Genomic DNA, 20,651 nt, shown 5'->3' on the forward strand with positions numbered 1-20,651 from the left:
AAGGCAGACAGTCTAAAACCGAGGAGGACAGCCTGACAGTCTGGGAGAGATTAGAGGCACACAACAGATGTTACTCCTTGATTAACAATAGTGTCTGCCAGGGGTGAGCCTCAGCTCCCCACCCTTCTGAGGCCCACTATATTAATTCCAGCTCCTAAAAAATATATTGATTTACTGTACATAATGTTATGGGACAGGGATGATAATTGTCAGTCCTTTAACAATGCATAGAAAAAGCATGGACATTATGAATTGAATTGCCGCTGGCTCATCCAGTGGACCCATATTTAAACAAACAGTGAGCTAAACCCACTTTAAGGTGAGATACCCACCTCTTGTAAAAATACTTGTTTAAATAAACGACCACAAGCACACATCTGTGTTATATGTTTTAGAAGTTAAAAGGCAAGCAAATATTGTGTGCAGTTTACCACATATACACCAGCTGCACAGCGTTTGTGTGTGCATGTATGAAAAGCTTAACTTGTATGGGTTTGCTGCTGTAGGTCATGATAAAGACTGAATTTAGTTCCTGGAAGAACATCTGCTTGCAATAAATCTATTTATTCAGGATTGGCCTGTGCTGTACTGGAACTGATAATGCAAGGCGGAACAAGCTATGTATATAGAACATGCATTTTACTCCCTCACCCTGTCTGTAAGTCACACACACTTGGTAGGTTATCATGTTACACTGCTGTGTATTGTGAAAGTACCCTGTCTATATGCTCAGCTCAAAACTGTGATTACTTTTCATTACAACAGGGTTGCTCAGACCATTAGTTGTAGGCGCGGGGTGGTCTCTTTTACAAAAAACATCAGAGGATAATATTTTCATTTCTACTATAACAAGCTTCGACTGAATTGTGTATGAGGTATAAATAAACTAAAGAAACGCAAAGAATATGAGTAAACTAAAAAGTTTTGTAGCATAAATAACTCGTGGGACACCCCTCGCCCCTACCCAAAGTGGTACGGCTCGCGTATGTTGTCACAGGCTCATTAGCGTGCAGTCTTGTTGGACAGTAGAGCACTGGGTTAATGTTGTAGTCTGCAGGAGCTGCCTTGAGCTGAAGTAAGCTTCTCACTTAGCTTCCTGTTCTTTTTTTTTTCTTTAGTAAAAACAAAACTCAGCACGGTCAACCGAAACTAACCAGCTGCCCGGTGGTTGTTGAAGATACGAGACGCTCACCGTGATGATTGTGAGTGGCAGTTTTTAGTCTAAAAAAACTTTTTGGCTTAGCTAACTTTGAATCTGTTACTACTATGTCATAAAGAGTGAGGTGCGATGTTCCTCTGTGTTTTGAAAGTGCGTGGTTTCTGTTAATGTAATATTTATGGTGACACATTAGAAGTAACTCCCAGCAAAGTGTTGTCGGTAAAAACAAAACATAGCTAAAAGTAGTAGTTAGTTAGCTTAGCAACTTTTCCTCTTGTATACTGCCTTAGCCATGCCTTTTTTGTGATTTGCCTAGGTTATTACTTTCATAAATTCTACTTTAAATGATTTTGTCTTCTGCCGCTTATTATATTTATGTTTTGTCACTATAATTTGTGATTAAATGTTGTAGGGAATTATAATAATTATAAAAAAGGTATAATAGTAAGTTTGTCCATTCATCCACTCAGCATTTTTGACAGTAAGTACAAATTGATCCACATACATTTGTAAAGTGCCCGTGTGTGAAACTTTGAAGTCCAGACATTCTGATCTCATACTGGATTTTCCCTCATGCATTGCAAAAGAAGTCAGTGTTGGTTAGTTAGTGACAAATGTATAAGACTTTTAAAATACATTTTAGAGGTATTTATTTGCTGGTGGGACATTGGTGGCCCATCTATTTCTCAGATCCGTGTGTAGTTACACTCTATGCTGTTTTTCTTATCTTTATCTTACCAACCTTACCCTCGGGTATGAAGTCAGGACTGGCTGATACACAGTCCAATAGATTCTCCAATTTAAGTGGATGTTGGGATCATAAACACAAGAACTTGTTAACTTGTTAAACCTGAACTCCTGGCTGTGTCCCATAGCTATAATTGGGTCTGATAAAATTTATAGGTGGCTTGTATCATTTATTAGGTTACATTAGGTGACTTGTCCTTGAAGTACAGATGTATTTATTTTTTACTTTCTGTACATGCATGTGTAATAGATATATTTTTTTCATAATTAGCAGCTTGTGGCCTTTCTGTCATAATCCTGTTTGTTTCTGTGAGCTCCCATCACAGTAATTTCTTTGCCAGACTCATTTCCCTTTCATAAAGGCTTTTAGAAAAGGGGTTTAAGGGAGTGTTTGTGTTGGTAACTTGGACTAGCTCAGTTTTCAGGGCCTTTTCTTCTAAAATTAAGAGGCATCCACCTGGAGGGTTGGCAAGCTCCTCTGAAAAACTGTTAAACAGTTTTAGCTCAAGGACACGAGTGACTGCCTATCAGAACTTGTCTTAAACAATATGTAAATATCCTGTGTACTGTAATGCCATTGTTGCAGCATTGTTCACTTCCATGAGACAATGTTGGGACTACATGGTATGTAGTCAGAGGGAAGGCAGTGTTTAGGTTGGATAAATTCCTGCATGTAAACCCCAGGAGTAGTCTCTCCCCTGCATTACAATGTCCACTCAATGTGCCTTATTCTTATTTTGGTCCATTAACATGCAATGCTATTCCACTGTGGTTGTTGTGTCTTCAAGCCTCTGTAATTAAGAGACTTGGCTAGATTTAGAATTCAAGTGGACAGCATTTCTCTCCAACTTGGACAGGTTTGTTGAAAGCCTTGATTACAGAGATCCACAAAGCCGTTGTTCTGGACAAATGTATACAGTGCAAGTGATTATGTATGAGAAAATTAAACAGCAGGCCTGCTTTAAAACGTAGGCCTCCTTGGCTGCCATGCATAGCCATGCTGAGCCTTTGTGTTTATGGTAAGTGGGCAGCTGCATGCTTGTGAGACCTTGGCTGTACCCCAGGCCCTCAACTGAGTCTGATAACTGCTATTGAAGCCTCCCAGCCATGCTCATTTCTGACTATTCACTCACTGCTTTAAATGTAGTGCGCCTCCTGTTTGACATAGCCTAATTTCTGTGAACATGCGGACAGCTGTGGGCTAGCTTGCCTCCTACAATGAGTTTCATAAATTTCTTTTCAGTCAGTCAGCCGTGACAGTACTTAGTAGCACCTGCCTTTTGTGAGACCAGCTTATGAGAGTACCAACAAAGAAAGTTTCAGGTTTCAAAATCTTGAATTTCATGCAGAATTCTGCATGTTGATATTGTAGGAAATTTTGATGTATGTTCCAGCACATCCACAGATACAAAAAAGCAACACTAGTTTGCCACTTTTGTCATTCACATATCTGGTCTATGACGTAGTATCACTAGCTATATTAATTCAAACACCGCCATGTCATTAGAGACTGTTCAAATGTGAGTCCAAATATGGGACTGCATGCAGCTCAAAGATGAACATCAGTGCCAACAGCTTGGGGAAACAAGCTTTTTAGGAACATGCATATTCTTTCCAAGGGAGTGATTCTGCAGAGAGCCACAGCCAGGCATTTACCCAGCATTCCTTTCACAAGTGGTGCAGTCATGAAGAGCAGCATAAATCCCTCAGTTCGTTTTTAAGTCTGGCCTTCTCAGGTGCTCAGCAGATGCTCAGATTATTGAGATGGCCACAATCTTGGGATTGTTGAGGGCAGGACACAGCTCCAGCTGCCATTCTTTTATACACGTCAAAAGAGGATGCGTGGTAATTTAGCTTGACATCCTCGCAATCACAAGATGTTTTGTGTATCAGTTTACCCAGACGAGAGCTTTAAATTTAAGCACTGCAATATCTTTCAAATGGGTACATAATAATCTTATAAGTAGTTTAGAAGTGTATTATACACTTGATTTGGGGGTAAAACAATCATATCTGTGTTGTTTTCCACCAGCTGTCCAAGTGCTATATAGATGGATTAGTATTAGCTCTGATTGCCCATCAGACACAAAGCTGCTAAATCCTTATATAATGGTGGCCCAACCCATGGGATTACACCTTAAGTCATGTATGGCAAAGCTGTTCAAATTGAGGAAACAGGGGTGCACTTATTTTAGATGTGCAAACCCAGTTTAAGTTAAAAAAAAAAAAGTCATTTCTTTTTTCTTTTTTCATAGAAAATACAGTAGGGTATTTGGAGGTTTTGAGACCTTGGCTGACTTTAAAGCAGACATTTGCTTTAACTTGACCCAATCAATTCTGTGGTTTCCTGTCTTGTCCTATCTCATTTACGCTGTGCCATAGCTTTCTGTTTCTGACAACCTAAAGCTGCGATGGTTGAAAGCCTTCTAGTGACCACAAAGGAAGCGTGGAGTCCCATCAGCTTGCCCAAGGCGGCTTATTGTTGTGTTTCAGAAGGGCTGCTGTCACTGCAGACTTGGCTGCTGTCACTGCAGTCTTTGCTGCAGTCAGTCAGCAGCCTGTTTGCATGTGATGGAAGGCCACGTCTGAGGAGCACGTCCTGCAACGTTGTTCCCCTTTTATAGAGATTAGACTTCTCAGTTGTCATAGTGTCAGCTGCCCTGGCTCAGATAAAGCGTTATCGCGTTGCAGAACCATAGAGACTCCCACTGATTCCTGATAATGCCAGCATCGTTAATGGAGGTGATTCGAGTTTTGACATCAGAAGGGGAGTGGCACCCCTTGGGCAGAAATTCTAGATACCTCATTCGGCAGATTATACCGTCTATGAGCACAGCTGTGCATGCAGTATTAGGTGAGTGGGTTGGGTGTAACCATTAAGCGCTAGTCATGCTATGGTATGGCTTCCACATTTGTTTTACAGGTTTGTCTGTACAAGAAAAGGCAGACTAGGCTACCCTTTGCCAGAACTTATTCACACACTGACACAAGTTTGAATGGCTTTTAAAGGCTGCAGGGTTAGGCTTTTATAATTGTGTATTCAACTCATGTCATGGAGCCGAGGAATGTTTATAATTATGTCATAAACCTCACCCATTTAAAGCACTCAGTTCAGATTTATGGGAGATGGGATTTATGGGATAAAATGAAATGCCCAAGCATGAGAAAGATGATTAAGCCGCTGCTACAGCGGTGGTTGTTTACAATTTTAGAATCAAGAATGTAGGACTAGATTTTGTCTTTTTCCATCCTCCTAGGGAAGGGAGACGTAATTTAATTACCTCTTTGTTTAAATAAATGTCAGAACTTTTCTCATGTTTGGGCAAACTTTCTTTTCTCTTTGTTAAGGTCGCTTGCGTCTGTCACCAAGTCATTCAGTGTAATATATAAACAACTGTTTCCTCTGTCCAAGCACATCCATAGCTATCTCTGCAGTGAAACAGATCTCTGAGGTTAATACTCATGCACAGTGTAATCGGCCTGACCCACTCCAGCTTCAGGCTTTTATGTGTCCTTTTCTCAACACACAGGCCACAAGTTAAAACTGCCAGACATCCTTGAGTGCTGTTGATGTTATTTTATATAACTCTGCTAAAAACATCCTTCTAGTTAAGTTGTTTTCTTCATGTGGTAAGTGCTTGTAATGGAAATCATATGCTGAATGCAAATGCCACCTTCAGCATGTCAGCTCCTGCAGGGTCTTGTGATGCTCTTCCCCCAACATCCCTCACACACACACACACACTTTACCCCACCACCGGCAACCTCAGATGTCGCCTTTATTGTTTCCCACGGTGTCTCATCTTCTGCACAAAGCACTCTTTTGTTTTGCATGCACCATCTCCCCCCCCCCCCTCTTTTTTTCCTCCACTTGCAGTTGTTCTGTCATTTAAGTGCACACCCTCTGACCTTGCATGCAACATACGAAGATCTTGTGTCCACTTCACGTTATTTCAGTCACCTATCTGACTTGGCCTCGTGTGGTACTGATCTAGTGGTTGTAAAATTCTTCATGATGATTATATAGATTTATATCTGTGACTAATCAGCAGTTTTACTGTAATCATGGTGCAGCATTAATACGAAGAAGGTTGTTTTGATAACCGCAAGGTCAGCTATTCCCAGCCAGCCCCTGAGGATTCAATTACGCAACTTTGACTTTGCTCTATTCCTTGCTGTGTGCTTCATGGAACACTTTTGAGGAAACTTGCTCTCTGTACTATAAAAACAGGCAAGAATAAAACAAGGTATAGAGTTCCACTTTTGTTGATAGGTTGGAGAGAGCGTGGAAGTGAAACACCTTGTAATATTAATCTATCGATGGCAGCGTGACGAAATAGGTGACGCCTTGTCAATCAATGTTTGCTGGGAATGTTTACTCCATTGAGAATAATAAACAGAGCTTTTCGAGGCATTGACCTCCTTGAAATTTCCACTATCTATCTTCCAGATGTTGAACAGGATGCTCCTGTGTAGAGTGACGGGCGAGTTGGAGGATTTATCAGTATTAAATGCTCATCTCTGCACATGCAAGTTAGATCTAAAAAGTTAAAAGCTCACTCATTCGTGAAAGAATGGGTTGTCTGTGGTTTCATGGTTGTCATAAGTGTGCGTGCCTGTGCAACATTAGCAGGCCAATGATTGAAATCATTTGATAGACTTAAACTAAGCATGCATTATCTACCCAGGGTATAATTTAATCTGATCAAACCATGCTAACTAGCTTTGTACTGTTTAGTGTTACCTAATGGTGACAGGTTACCCAATGCAGTCCTTATTACAGTACTTGCTAATAAGCGTTGTTAAAAAAATAAATAAATATAAGTATTAGTAAGTATTAATTTAAGTAAACTATCAAACCTGTTTATATTTAGCTGTGAAACAATTTTTTTAACCTAATTCTCTTCCTCCCTTGATTCATCCAATTGACCAAAGAAGGGGTTGACTTACAAGTTGGCTTTTATAGTAACAAGATGAAACCTTATAAAGAATGTGACATTTGCACATTTTCCCATTTTATACAGCTACAGTAAGAGTGAGAATGTATTTCAGTGTTTAAGCAGTGACACAAATTCCCCTTTGGGGTTGGATGAGAAAAGGCATCCGGCATAAAACTCTGCCAAATCAAACGTGGAGCTACCTGCTGTGGTGACTCCTTGTAACAAGGCAGCAACCAAAATGAGCTTTGTTTTTTATAGATGTATGCAACAGTTGAATTGTCTCCTGATGATTTGAAGAGCAAATGTGCTGGTGATCAGGCGGGGAAAGCCCTGACCCACTTTTTTAGTTTTGCTTGTAGGTGTGGTAGAATTAGAATTATTGGGTTTTTACAAAATGTTATGGCATTCATATTGGGTATTGGTTTAGATCACTAGGTAGAGCAGGAGACCTATGTGCTGTAAGATTAATGCAGAGGTTTGGGTTTGAATCTGACACGAGGCCATTTACTTGTGTTATAGTTTGAGTACTTAGCTGAATTAGAGCTGGGCGATATATCGAGTTTTTTAAAAATATCGATATATTTTTATACGAGATATAAGATGTGACAATATCCTTTATATCGATATAGTCTATGTTACATAATTATAGTTGCGGAGCCGCAAGTTTGCCTCTCTTTCGTCCACTTTTGTCTTTACGCAACGTTACTCGACCTCGCCTCTCCTTCACTGAACACAGCTCCCCCTCCTCCTCCATCGCTTCACCTGCAGGCAGCGACAAGATGGACACGGCAAATCTCCGTTAATGAGTTACTGCGCATCGCCCCGTGCGTGGGCCTGGACGGCGTCAACGTGTTAACGAGCTAACCACGCTAACGAGCTAACCACGCTAACGCCATGCACGGCCTGAAATCCTTTCATTCTCTCAAAAGTTGACTGCGTGCCTTTTGTATGAATTCTGGTTGTGCTTGATGACCGCGAACCGATTTTATGTGATACACAGCGCTCAGCAATCTGTCAATAAATGTTTTAGTTCGACTTTGCTAAGCTACGGAGCTGCACCGCTTGATGGATTGTCGGAGCATTACGGCTACCGAGGAGCCTCGCGGAGTGATACGTACTGTGCTTCAACGTAATATTACCGTATTTTGTGTGTATAAGGACCATAAATGGCACCTGTTCAGAGACATGGTTACGAAGCGGATTTCAAACTCCAGGCTGTCAGTCACGCAGTAGAAGTTGGGAACAGAGCAGCTGTGAAATCTGTCTTTGTTATTATGCTCAGCGTCTGTTAGTTTACATTTTGACTGCACAATTGTGAGCTCTTTGTTATGCACAAAACAACATAGTTTTCTTTTATTTATAGAGCATCATTCTTTAATAAATGCTCATAATTTATTTTTGAGTAGTTTTTTTCATGTACATCTATGCTGTATGTTAATAAAAGTGCCTGTGTGACATCTGGGACACAGCTTTGACTAAGAACTCTCTTTTTGTTCTTACTTTATGGCTTTAAAAAGATATCGAGATATATATCTTATATCGCCATCCAGCTAAAAAATATCGAGATATGAATTTTGGGTCATATCGCCCAGCTCTAAGCTGAATACATCATGCAAAATTTTGTAAAATTGTTGGAAAGCTACAACTTGAACATGACAAATGGGTAATGTTTTACATAGCATAAGCATGTTCGTATTTTCATTGCATGCCCACATTAGCATATAGCTCAAAGCATACAGCTTGACAGCTGCTAATGTGACTGTAGCTCTAACTTCTCTGATCAGCTGCAATTCTCAAGGAGAGAGACTTCCTGTAAGACTTTTTAGAATAACTTTTGGCATCATTAGGAGTTTAGTAGTTGAAGCTGAAATGATGATTGTGTCCCTCCAAAAAAAGGAGTTTGTCTTCTCCTCCTGCTGGATGGTTCTCTGCTTATATGGTCGACAGAATGTCAGAAATGTACTGAATTATAATCCTGGGCTCATCTTTGTGTGTCTGCTCAGGATTGGACCGAGGAGTGAAGCACATTCTGGGAGGAGCCGGGGGCGTCTTTAATTTATGAGAAATCAGTCTGCTAACGCTGTGCTCATCGAGATGTCCTCCAGCTTAACTTGGCATTACCGTAACGACGTGGGACAAGCATGTGCGTTGCCATGGTGATCATTTACCCCAAAACACTGGAAAAGAAGGGTGCCGATGATGTAACAACCAAACGCACAAATTTTGTCCCGGTAAGAGGTTATTTTTTTATTCCTGTGAGCAGATTTTTTGTGAGCGTGTGTCTCTGTGTGTTATTTCATGTTTACATAAAATGACACAACCTAACCACGAGACTTCAACCAATGAGGAAGAGGACAATCTTCTGCTCCGGTTTAGGAAGTTGTTGCTGGCCACTCATCACTCTATAGCACTTTTATGATTCTGCATTTTATTTTTCTAATTTGCCAACTTTAACCAGAGCTACAAAATCTTAGTCACTAATAATCCTCTGTTGAACCCCACCCCTCCAATTTTATTGCCAAAATGATATTCACAGATTCACTAGAAACAAGTATTATAGTGCTCTATCTGCTAGGATAAGCAGCTCTGACTCAGCACAGAGTAAAAATTCCCCCACTAATATGGACTGACTTTGCCCTCTTAGTCCCATGAAATGAAGTCATCATGTTCATGGGCTGAGCATCCATCAGAGGAATTTATGGTGGAATGCCCTCTCTCTTTCTCTGCGTTGCTGAGTTGCACGTAGGACCAGTAACACATACACTGAATCTGTCTTTCCAGTAGTTGTTGTTTTTGCTTCTTTTTATTTGTTGGTTTATTGACTTGTAATTATTAAAGCCTGTTCTACATTTTATTTTTGTGGCTTTCCTGTAAGCTGAAGGTTTCTTTTTTTTTCTTTTTCAACAGTTCCAGGCACAGACCATGAGCCAGGGGACAGCACTTTTCTCTTGCGGACTCATGGGTAAAGGTTTGCATTATGTGACATGGATAAAATCTTAGATCCCTCTTTAACTTATTTACATGATGGCCATTGGTTACAATAACAAACAGGACAGGAAGTGTTGTTGTAAAGTAGTTATGTACTAGATGGTCTAGATGGATGATTAAAGCGAGTCTCTAGTGCATTTTGTTCATTGTAACTTTGCGTTTGGTGAAACATGTCTGGCAGGTGTTTTTGCCAACAAAAATAATACAGTAACGACTTTGTGTTGGCGGTTTAGCATTAATTTAAATTTCGTGGCACTCCTTGGTGCTTCAATACTCCAGACATGCTGCAAAAGAGTCATATCTTTAGTTTTCTTCTAGTTTTCTTTACAGTCTGTTTTGTATAATTGGATGTATTATGTCCTCGCAGTTACTTGGCATTGAGTGTGTAAGAATTGAAAATGTCCTGGCATAGAACAGAGCTGTACCAGAAGGCCTTTTGTTCTTTGTCCTACCCGTGTATTGTGGATGGCATTTTGGGGAATTTTATCTCCAGTGAAGAAGAATAGACCTTTTGCATACCAGAAGTGGGCAGTGGCTTCGATGTTTAGTATCTGACTCAGAGTTGACCGACCAGTTCATTTGGCCAATCTGTTCTGTGGTTTAAGAGTGTCGTTTCTATGACGATAACAGGTGTTGGCATGGTAGCTTTGGTTTTGGAGAATATCTGACCATTGACGGCAGATACCGAGCTGGTCTGATGGATCGCGCTTGTAAATCTCAACGAAGAGATGAAAAGCTGTAGTTAGAAGCGTATTGACATTTGCCCAGGCATGTTGAGTCAGTTGGACATTGAGCTCCATTCCCTTTTCAAATCAGCTGTACTTACAGACGGTGACGCTAAAGCAGTGGCTGCAGGGCAGTATTTATTTTTAGTGCCAATTAAACAAAGCAGTGAGTAGTGTCAACACAAAGTACACATGGTGACACCCATGCTTATGCATTGCATTGACGCTGCCCAAGTTGCGGGTACTAAACAATTGTAGTACCTAGAACTAAAAGCTGTTTTTTTTGTTTGAGATTCATCTCCTAAAGGAGTTTGCACAGCGCTGCAGTGGTGTATAATGGTGGATTTTTTATTGTATCTTATTATATTTTTAAAATCTTTGTGTAAATTTGATACTAGGGAGTAAATTTCCAGTCCTACATGAGTATGGCGCTGTTGTTGGAAACTGGTGAAGAGACTGAAGTGAAAAAAGAGGGAAACTAACAGATTAGCACTGGAGTTTGAACATTGCATTAAGATCTGTGGGCAGATTTTTGCAGCTGTTGATTGATCTTTCAGTTCAAGTTTAGCCCATATATAGTTTTCCATATTGTGGGTGGGATTGTGTTTGGGTATCTTTTGTTTTTAAAGGCAGTTTCATTCATATAAATGTGGTCTGTTTGTTGCAGACACAAGCCGGTGGAGGGACATGGGTCACAGGTGTGCCATACAGCGGAGGCCAGTTGGAACCAGCCTGGAGAGCCTGTGGGATGTTCTGCCAGAAGTGCACACAAGTTCTGCCCACTGGGACTGGGATGTTGGCTCCACTTCGAGCACAATCACTAACTTGTTGCAGGACCTAAGCCTAACTGAGGCCTCGCACTCCACCGCTCCCCCCAGCAAACGACAGTGCCGGTCCCTGTCTTGCTCAGACGAGCTCAGTGGTTGTCGCTCTTCCTGGCGTCCTCAGGGCTCTCGCGTGTGGACAGCTGTGGAGAAGCGGAGGTGCCACAGTGGAGGAAGCGTCCAACGCAGCAGTATTGGAAACATGCAGAGTGGCTTCGCGGGCATGCAGCGCAGCTCCAGTTTCAGCCTGCCTGCCCGATCCAACACCCTTGAGCTGCCGTCTTTCACCCAGCGCCCTCCATGGTCTTCTGGGTTCACCAGCCTGACACCCTCCTCCTCTTCCTCAGTGCCCCTGTCCTCCGACCCTTCATCGCAGCCCCTCTACCTCTCTCATGAACAAATTTGCCTCCCTGAGCCTCGTGGACCGTCACCTCCCAGCTCCCCCGACTCCACTCCAGAACTGGAACGCCGTGGAGGACAGGGGGGTCTTCCCCGTAGTCGCTCACAGCCATGCGTCCTCAATGAGAAGAAGACTGGTATGAAGCGCAGGAGACCAGATGACACACACAAACAGAGGCCTTCACTGGATCTGGCAAAAATGACACAGGTTGGTATTTAACATGTAGATCAGATGATAATATAATATTTTTCTTTATTTAGACAGAAGAAACATTAAATACTGAAAACCTGCCAGTTTACGTCTTCGATTTAACAACACGTTGCACTCAAGATGCTGTCTGTTAATACACTGTATTAACTTTGAAACTGAGCCAGTCATAATTTATTAGGAGCTTTTTCCATTGGCGTTTTTATGCGGCATTTATTTATCGGTTAAACTCACCACAACCCCATCACTTGAAAGAGGAGGATTACAGGAAATGGTCATGCCAGCTGGAAGCTTTGCGAGGTCAATCAGTGTCAGTATCACAAGCATTTTTCTCCTTATGTGTCGGATAAACAAAACACTTATGGTTAAGGTCACTCCATTGTTTCCCTCAGGCGTTGTCATTACAGGCGATTGTTAATTCATGCAAGCCTATTCAGGGTCACATTCGATTATCTGAGCTTGTACTTGTACTCACAGAGTTTGAAGAAAAGTAGCCCCGTTAGCAGGAATTACTAGAGGAATGATTAGTTTCGGTTGGTCACTTCTGAAATTTGGATTTATCTGGACATCCTGGCAGGCGTTTGTCTGTTTGCCCCTCGAGCTCACGCACACACACACAGTGAAGTTTCACACATTCACTGGCTGGATCATAAACTTGGAGCTGGACTTGGCCCCTGTGAGAAAGTCACCCAGAGTTCAGCAGTGTCTTAACAACAACGCTGCTGTGACACGACAAACAGACGCCGCACGCGCTCCAAGCAGGAACAAGGTCAGCGTGGCGAAAACAACCTTAGACGAGGCAGAGAAATTTCAGGGTGCTGAGAGGATTGCTTAGATTTGGATCTTCCCTGCTGCTCTTTGTCTCTGTTAAAAAGGCACAACTCTGACAGGTAGAAAAAACAAGAAAAGCTTCCAGCAATGATCACTAAATTTTGTTGCTTCACTTTCTTTTGAATTGAAGTGACTGGCGTAAGGCAAACCCTGGAGGAAATGACTTCCAAATGACTAGCATGAGAGGGATAAAATATCATTTGACTTTTAGCCTAGTTACGCAGATCAACTTTCTTCAGTCTTTTCTAAATGATTGATTCATTACAGCAGTAGAATATAGAGTTTGGCATGTAGCTTCAAGGTTTATCACTCAAGCTGCTTACATAATTTTGAGGTGGTGGATCGGTTGAAACAGCAGGCAGCGACCCAAGGAAGCAGTGCAACTGGTATTACAGAGGGAAAATGGTGAAATTTTTAAAGTTTCCAGCCTGAAGTAACTCCAATAATTCCGTTATTCATAATCCCTTAATTGTCATTATTGCTCTAAGGGGTTTTGAGAACAAGCTTTCACTTTTCAAGTGATTTTATTGAAAAAAGGACTAAATATGTTATATTTAAAGTATGAAGTGTGTAGTTGCCTTGGATTCAACAGAAATGTCGTTCACGTTTGATGATAGAGTAAGTCTGTTTGGCACTCAGCTCAAGGGCTTATATCGCTTCACACCCGTCGCCCTATCCGCACTCAAAGTCACCTTACTATTCAAAGATCGGTCTCAGTGCTGAGTGCGTCTCTAAAGTGTCCTCTCATCCACACGCCTCACTGGTGTGATTTACTCTCTGCGTGGTTCACTGTGACTGCAAGTGGAGCAGCTGTGGCAGAGGTTATAGATCGTCTCACAGGGGGGGATATGTGTCGGGTAAAGAGATATTGATTTCTGTAAATTCAGCTCAGTGCGTAGATCGCTCCCACTACCAGGCCTCATGAGCTATTGATCAGCTTTTATTGACGGAGAGTCAAGGTCAGTATGGATGAGGAGACTTTCTGCTCTCCTCTTCGTTTCATTCAGTGGGTGGGTGGGAACGAGGGAGCGTGACAGTAACAGACAACGCAGGCAGTACTTACTCATTAGCCTAATTTTTATTGGTGCAGTAAGTTATGTGAGGATACGCTGTCAAAGAAGATTTTGTGTGCAGAACAAGCCCGCTGCTCTAAATTAAAACTGTATTTGGTTAAGTTAACATCCGTGCCACTGTTTTTTTCCATATCCCAGACTAATTGTGACCTTATCAGTTTAGTCTCATGGTCTCTCAGGCGAGAAGTCTGAGAGACCTAATGCTGAAGGCAGCAATGTGACACTGGCCTGCTGCTGACAAATGCACCCGCTTGACTAGAGCCAAGAAAAACAGCAGCGCCCCTTTTGATCTAGTAGAGACCTTACTCACTCATGCATAGATCTGACCATGATGCTCTCTATGTTTGCAACTCTTAGTGGGTGATAAATCCTGAAAAAGTGAGGTTATTTGTGAACTGACATTGAATCAGCTAGATTTGAAGTAAATGACAAAATGAAATCACACATTTTTATCTATGCTGAGAGTAAAGAGGTGTGATTTGTCAAGTCATAATTAGGGAACTATCATTACGAGTTAAAACCTACAAATATTTCCCTCTAAAGCTTTTATGTATCTCGTGTTACTATGAACTGTATTCCTTTGGACACTTGTGGTCTTAAAACTTACTGTTGATTTATCTCTTATCTATTTATTAATCGCAGCTCACTTGGCTGTGAGCTGCATGTCTAACAGTCCCATGCTTGTTTCATGTTATATAAGCACACAAGTGACAGGAGGTTTCACAGAGCTCCTATTCTCCCGTGTCCCTCTGCCCTGACACCGTAACAGTCAGGCATGAGGCAGCTGTCCTGCCTTCTACACATTAGCTGTACAGATTGGAAAAGCCTCAGTTGTAAAGCTTCTCATTCCAGCGTGCACAGCTGTCACAGGACTTGCCCACAGCAGTGCTGGCACATATGTATTTGCCTACAAAAGGTTCTGGGTTTCCCAGATGTATGTGGGCATTGTGCAGAGTCAAAAGGCCAACATGAGTGATGTCTGCCTCCTGGGTATCTGGCTACTTGCTGTTTTCCGATCTCTCCCATCGGCCTTCAGATCACAGCTAGTAGTCTCACATGCTGTCTGTAATGGAAGCTAAATTTGTATCCTTCAAATCTTGTTATATTTTTATATTATAGAGGTTCTTGACCAGTGTCCAGCACTGACCTCATTCACTCACCCACATGCTTTTTGAGTACAGTAGAGGGATTGTTTTCATAAGATGTCTGTGTGCCTTTAGCCATGTTTGTGTCCTCTTTAGGATATGGGTCATACTCCAGGAAGGGAAATGTTTTGTGGTTTAAGTGCAAGTCTGTTTCCTTGAGAGCATGAATTCAAGGCCTCTAAAAAAAAAATTCACTGGCTCTCCACAGAAACTTCGGAATTTCCACAGTCTGAGCTGCCCGGGATTCACAGGCGAGGACGGCCGCGAGTCCAGCCAGGCTACCCCCACCCTCAGGAGCACCACTCAGCGCGATACTGACGACTCAAACGAACACAGCTTCAAGGACATTCAGCCTCAGACCAAAGAGGGCGAGATCACCAGCACCGTGTCGTCAGACACCGCCACAGAGGATGCAGACTGGCACTCCACGGATTGTGGCGACATGACACCAGGAACGACCAATGGGAAGGACAGTGAGCCTTTCTGGGCGGGTCTGTGTAGCATGAGGAAGGATCAGCTTGGAGGCGAGCTTGATATTGAACAAATTGAGAGGAACTGAGCGGGACTGCCTTCCTCCTGGGGGAAGCTAATTTAGAGGACTGAAAGAAAAACAGTGCTGATAGTCTTAAGGAAAAAGCAAGTGGAAAGCTAATACAATGAGCGTTCTAGCACTTGTCTTTATTTTTTCCCTTGTGGAGAGCTTTGAACAGGAGCTTTGTGTGCTAAACGCCTATTTTTGTGGCCTTTGTGTAGTCAGAAGCTACTCCCCCACTGTGTGGTATCTTAAACGTGTCTCAGGAGAACAAGAAAGTCAGGGAGGATGGATGTGGGTGAAAATAGAACTGATAAAAATAAAAATGATTAATGTTGGCTCACAGACTGGGGTCTTTAACATTTCTCTGTAACCCTGATTACCCTAATTGTACTAGATATGGAGAGAATTCACAGCGGGTTTGTAAAAATTCTCTGCTCCAGGAAGAGTGTCTTTTCCTTTGACGTTCTTCAGTAGTACGTGGGTACATGATGGAGAAAAATGGAGACTACTTCATGAGTTACTGTTAGTAAAACCCCTTTCACTTTTACTGAGCAACAGGCTGCACGCACACACCATCTATAAAGTATACTGAAGAGCTTAACATTTCACACAGTAACATCGGGCTTATCTCTGGATCTCTGCTCCTGTATGTTTGAAGAAACGTGATGCTAATAGCGTTAATATTCTTTCTTTTTACGATTTGTAACTACAGAGTTATGTAAAACATGAGCATATTTCTATACGAATAAACACACTTTTTAAAGTGTCATTTGTAACTTCATTATTTAAGTGTTTTTTTTCTTCTTATAACATATGGGATCTCTGGACTATGTTTAAAGCAGGTTTTAAACTCAGCTAAATTATTTACCATTGGAGCAATTAAAGGATTCTGTGACTGCCAAATCCCTTTCTGGCCACTTGCACGTCTGCTATTTCACCATGGACTGCAAATTTAAACAGACAGAGGGGGGAAAAAAAGATAAATAAATCAATGGAATTATACTTTTGTGCAGCCGATCAACAAAGGTGATTAAAGCTGGATCGGCAGCTACATCCAAGCAGTTTTCATCAAAGTGTCCAAAAATGAAAGCAGTGCATCAGGTCAAGCGCAAGTTTTGTGCATTTTGTGTGCGCGGAGATCTACTTTTACATCCTGAGGCATCTGAGGGGGAGCCATAAATTCAGCCTCGTAACCACTTATCCAATTCAGGGTTGCTGGAGTCTGTCCCAGCTGTTGTAGTGTAAGAGGTGGGCTACACCCTGGACAGGTGGCCAGTCTATTGCAGGAGTAACACAAAGAGGCAGTCATTCATGCTGACATTAACATTCACAGACAATTTAGAATTGGCAAATTAATATTCACGTGTTTGAGCAGTGGGAAGAATCCAGAGTACCTGAAGAGAGGGAGAACATGCAAACTACACAACAAGGCCCAGCCTGCCAATGAACCACTAACCACTGCACTGCTCAAGGAGAGCAATTAGTGCAAACCGCCTAAACTGACCGATGCCTTGCTGGTGAAAATCTACCATGTGCAGCAGACGCACAGGATTTATACAGCGTGATCTTAAAATATAAGGTGTCCTAAAAGAGGTGCACAGAGGTGGAGATTACCTTGAAGGGCAGATTGGCCAAATTTAAATAGGTTATTTGTTTTTTATTAAATTTTTATTGACAAAATCACACAACTCTTAAGTCAAATGCTGGAACAAATCTGTGTAAAAAGACTAAAATCTTCACAGTAGAAGGCCATCGAGAATGATACACTGAATAAAAGTACTTTCATGCTTAAACTTAACTTGAATGTTGGATTTTATTTATTTGAGGAAAATATAATACTTTTTCCATAAACTAGCATATGCTTTTATATTAATACATCTGATATTTTAAGATAAAAAAGGTAATATGATCAAATACATAATAATATTACATGATTGTGGGGTATAATTGTGCATAACTAGATCTACTTTTCATGATTTTAAGGATATATTGCAGAGCAAAGTTCCACAGTACATTTTAATGCAGGGATTTTTTGCTATCTTATAAGTGTTACACACTAGCAATGTTACTTTTGGTCAAGTAAAGCAGCTGAAAGAGCTCTTTCATTAATAGCAGCAGAGCACAGGACAGCAAGGTCATTGTTGACGACGTCTTTAATGCAACAATGCAGACTGACCCAATTAAGTTGCAGGAAAAGACAATCACAACCGTAGTAGTGGTACTACTGATGAGCCTGTGTTTGTGTGCTGAGGCGGGGAGTAAGTACGGAGGACGCCAGGCAGAGTTGGGAAGTCCGGTCGCTTTTTCTTTCTCTCTCTTTTCCTTTGATGGCGGGTGGAGTAGTGGAGCTGAGCGACGGTTCACCCCAGAGACCTTCCTCCCTCCCTGCTTTGGGAAACAAAAGCTTCTTTTTCTCTGAGGAGCACAGTGACGCGGGAGGCGGCTGTGAATATGGGCCATGTGTCAGGGCTGCTGCTGCTCCGTTTGTCTGTTTCCCCTCCCCATCTCTGGTGCCTGTGCAAATCTACCAAAATTTATGCTGTCGTTAAATTTTTGATTCACTGCTCCCTGACGGCCACACGCTCCTCCTGCAAGTTTGTTCACACTTGCAATGATGCTTGTCATTCTTTGAAAGCAATGATGTGCCACTGAGGGAAGAAAGTCACCTCATTAAAGACTAGCTGAGTAATTTGAAGATTGCTTGACATGCTATACTCAAGGCTCAAATATCAAACGAAGCATATCTGCCGGTCGCCTGCAATGCCTTGTAAAGTGCTGACTTATTGTGGCTGTTGCACAAGAAACCTTTGAGGCCATATTTACGCTCAAGAGTCCTCAGTGGACTCGTGTACTGAGTTGAGAAGGAAACGGGTAAACACGAGCCTTTTTAAACGTGCCGTGCAGCAGCCCGACACACTCAGGGCCCCCGGCCTTTAATCAGTAGAGTGACAGAAGTGAAGCGAGAAGATAGATACAGCAGGAGGGGTGCGCCATGCCAGCATCGTGCATCACACTTGCTCAAAACCCTCCACCGATACACACATAAGAGAAAGGTGGTCACTTTTGAGGTGGCTTTGGACTTTATACGCAATCTTAATGACACTTCACTTCATATGGCACCTTTAAGACAACAGACATCCCACACTTTTCACCACATTCGTTTGCTTCTCTATTATGACAGGGTTGCACTGACAGTTTTCACTCCACATGTACATAAATAAATCATTTTATTTAATATTCAAATATGATGCGTCCTTCATAGAATTTCTTTATGCCAGTTTTCCAGGTGGAAAAGTCAAACCATATGTGAAATGAGCCGAATATTGGCAGGAGTCTCAGGTTTAGTGCCAACCACAGCTTGGCAGCTCAAATGTGGTAGAGGTGAAAAGCAATTTAGCAGTACCACCCAGCCACAAAACATTTCCAGTTGAGCAAGTGCTTTTTTTGTTTGTTTTTATGTGTGTGTGTTTAAGTAAAATTGCGAGGCGCTTAATTTTGAAAACTCAAACCAAAATGTCAGCTCAAACCTCCAGTTACTGACTGGTCATGTTGACTACACTTTGCAGGATTCATTCTGAAGTACTTCTGGGAAACTTCACTGTTGTGTCTTAAAAGCAGACGTCTGGTCTTACACAGAAGAAGAATTAGAAAAGTCATAAATTCTTATTTTCTTTGTCAATACCTTCTGAGTTCAGTCCAGTGTCACTTCACAAGAGGACTGCAGGGTCTAAAATGTGAGTACCTCACCTCACCAACCAGTAAAGTTGTAGTTTTTACCTGTTTTGCTTATTAATGAGACTTGTTCCCCATCCACACCAAGGGTCTATGAATAGAACAGGTTATTTCAATTTGGCGTGAGGTATACGTTCTTTCTAAAGCTTTGGGGGGGACTTGCTCTGAACTATACCTAGTTCACTAAGAAAAAACGAACACAGAATAGTTTTTATGGCTAAACATGTATTCACATGAGACAAATTCATTAATAATAGTCGCTTTACATACAAATTCTACAATGTGGATGGTTATCATGTATCTAAGAGCTACGCAATCACTACACTGGCTCTTAGTAACAGACAGAACAATTGAGTTACGACCTTTGGAATATAAAATGTCATCACTATGTTTTTTGGAATTTCTGTAAAATTCCAGAGATTCTTGAGTTGTGCAATGTGTTTGCAAGGTTAGAGTGACCTTGAGCTCTAAAATAAAAAAAAGTCCAAATCTTAGTTCCTTCTTGAGTCCAATTGATGGATGCTCTGCCTCCATGTCGCCCTACCCCTAGCATCCTCCTCTGTAACACCAACCCTCTGCACATCCTCTGTCACTACATCCATGAATCTTCTCTGCGGTCTTCCTTTTCTCCTCTTGCCTGGAAGCTGCATATTTAGCATCCTTTGCCCAAATATATCTACCATCTTTTCTCTTCATGTGTTAAAACTCTCAGGGTTGCCTCTCTAACTTTGTCTCCAAACTGCTCACCCTGTGCTGTCCTTGTTATATATTCATATTTCCGATCCTGTCTATTCTGGTCACTCCCAACTCCCAGTTTTAAGATATTGTGCCTGTAAGCAATGGAACACACCACACATAACCACACACACACACACACACACACACACACACACACACACACAAAAGCTTCTGGCTGTGACTGTAGGTGGGCATAAAAAACTAATGGACACCTTCACAGAAAAGAGCCCCAGCAGACACACAGTTCTAAAATTGAGGTCACCTGTAAACATTCAGACATTTTGCATACCAAAATAGTTTACACTGTGCTGACATACAACCATAATTATGGCATGCTTTGTGTCTGGGGAGGTAAAGCCCCGCTGATGCTTTAGTTGCAAGTAGGCAGGGGTCATGTCCCTGGAGGGGCCAGTGCTGACTGCAGCCACATTAGCAGAGTACAGACTGCTCAGTGTCTGAACTGAAGCACTTCACAGGCTGCTTGTGAAGACTTTTGGGTAGAGAACCGGGGTGGGGTTGGGGACAGCACAGAGAAGGAGGAAATTTAGGGTTTGGCTCCAGACCTAACAACTTCAGACGTTTCAAAGCCCTCCTGCACCACCAAGAG

The 20,651-nt window shown here is 41.9% G+C and overlaps 1 protein-coding gene across 2 annotated transcripts; it reads left to right on the plus strand.

Annotated features, from left to right (window-relative positions):
• Nucleotides 1-996: 996 nt before the first annotated feature.
• Nucleotides 997-16,343, plus strand: fam53b (family with sequence similarity 53 member B). 2 transcript variants are annotated; one of them, XM_039616302.1, is made up of 5 exons: nucleotides 997-1,202; nucleotides 8,850-9,077; nucleotides 9,754-9,814; nucleotides 11,227-11,990; nucleotides 15,248-16,343. In XM_039616302.1, exons 2-5 carry the CDS (start codon nucleotides 8,988-8,990, stop codon nucleotides 15,596-15,598), a joined length of 1,266 nt encoding a protein of 421 aa, XP_039472236.1. In that variant the 5' UTR covers nucleotides 997-1,202; nucleotides 8,850-8,987; the 3' UTR covers nucleotides 15,599-16,343. The 2 variants fall into 2 exon arrangements, with proteins under 2 accessions (XP_039472236.1, XP_031606560.1); XM_031750700.2 differs by having other exon boundaries at nucleotides 1,000-1,202; nucleotides 9,754-9,808.
• Nucleotides 16,344-20,651: the final 4,308 nt, after the last annotated feature.

Source organism: Oreochromis aureus, linkage group 8 (assembly GCF_013358895.1).
Source record: "Oreochromis aureus strain Israel breed Guangdong linkage group 8, ZZ_aureus, whole genome shotgun sequence".
NCBI lineage: Eukaryota > Metazoa > Chordata > Actinopteri > Cichliformes > Cichlidae > Oreochromis > Oreochromis aureus.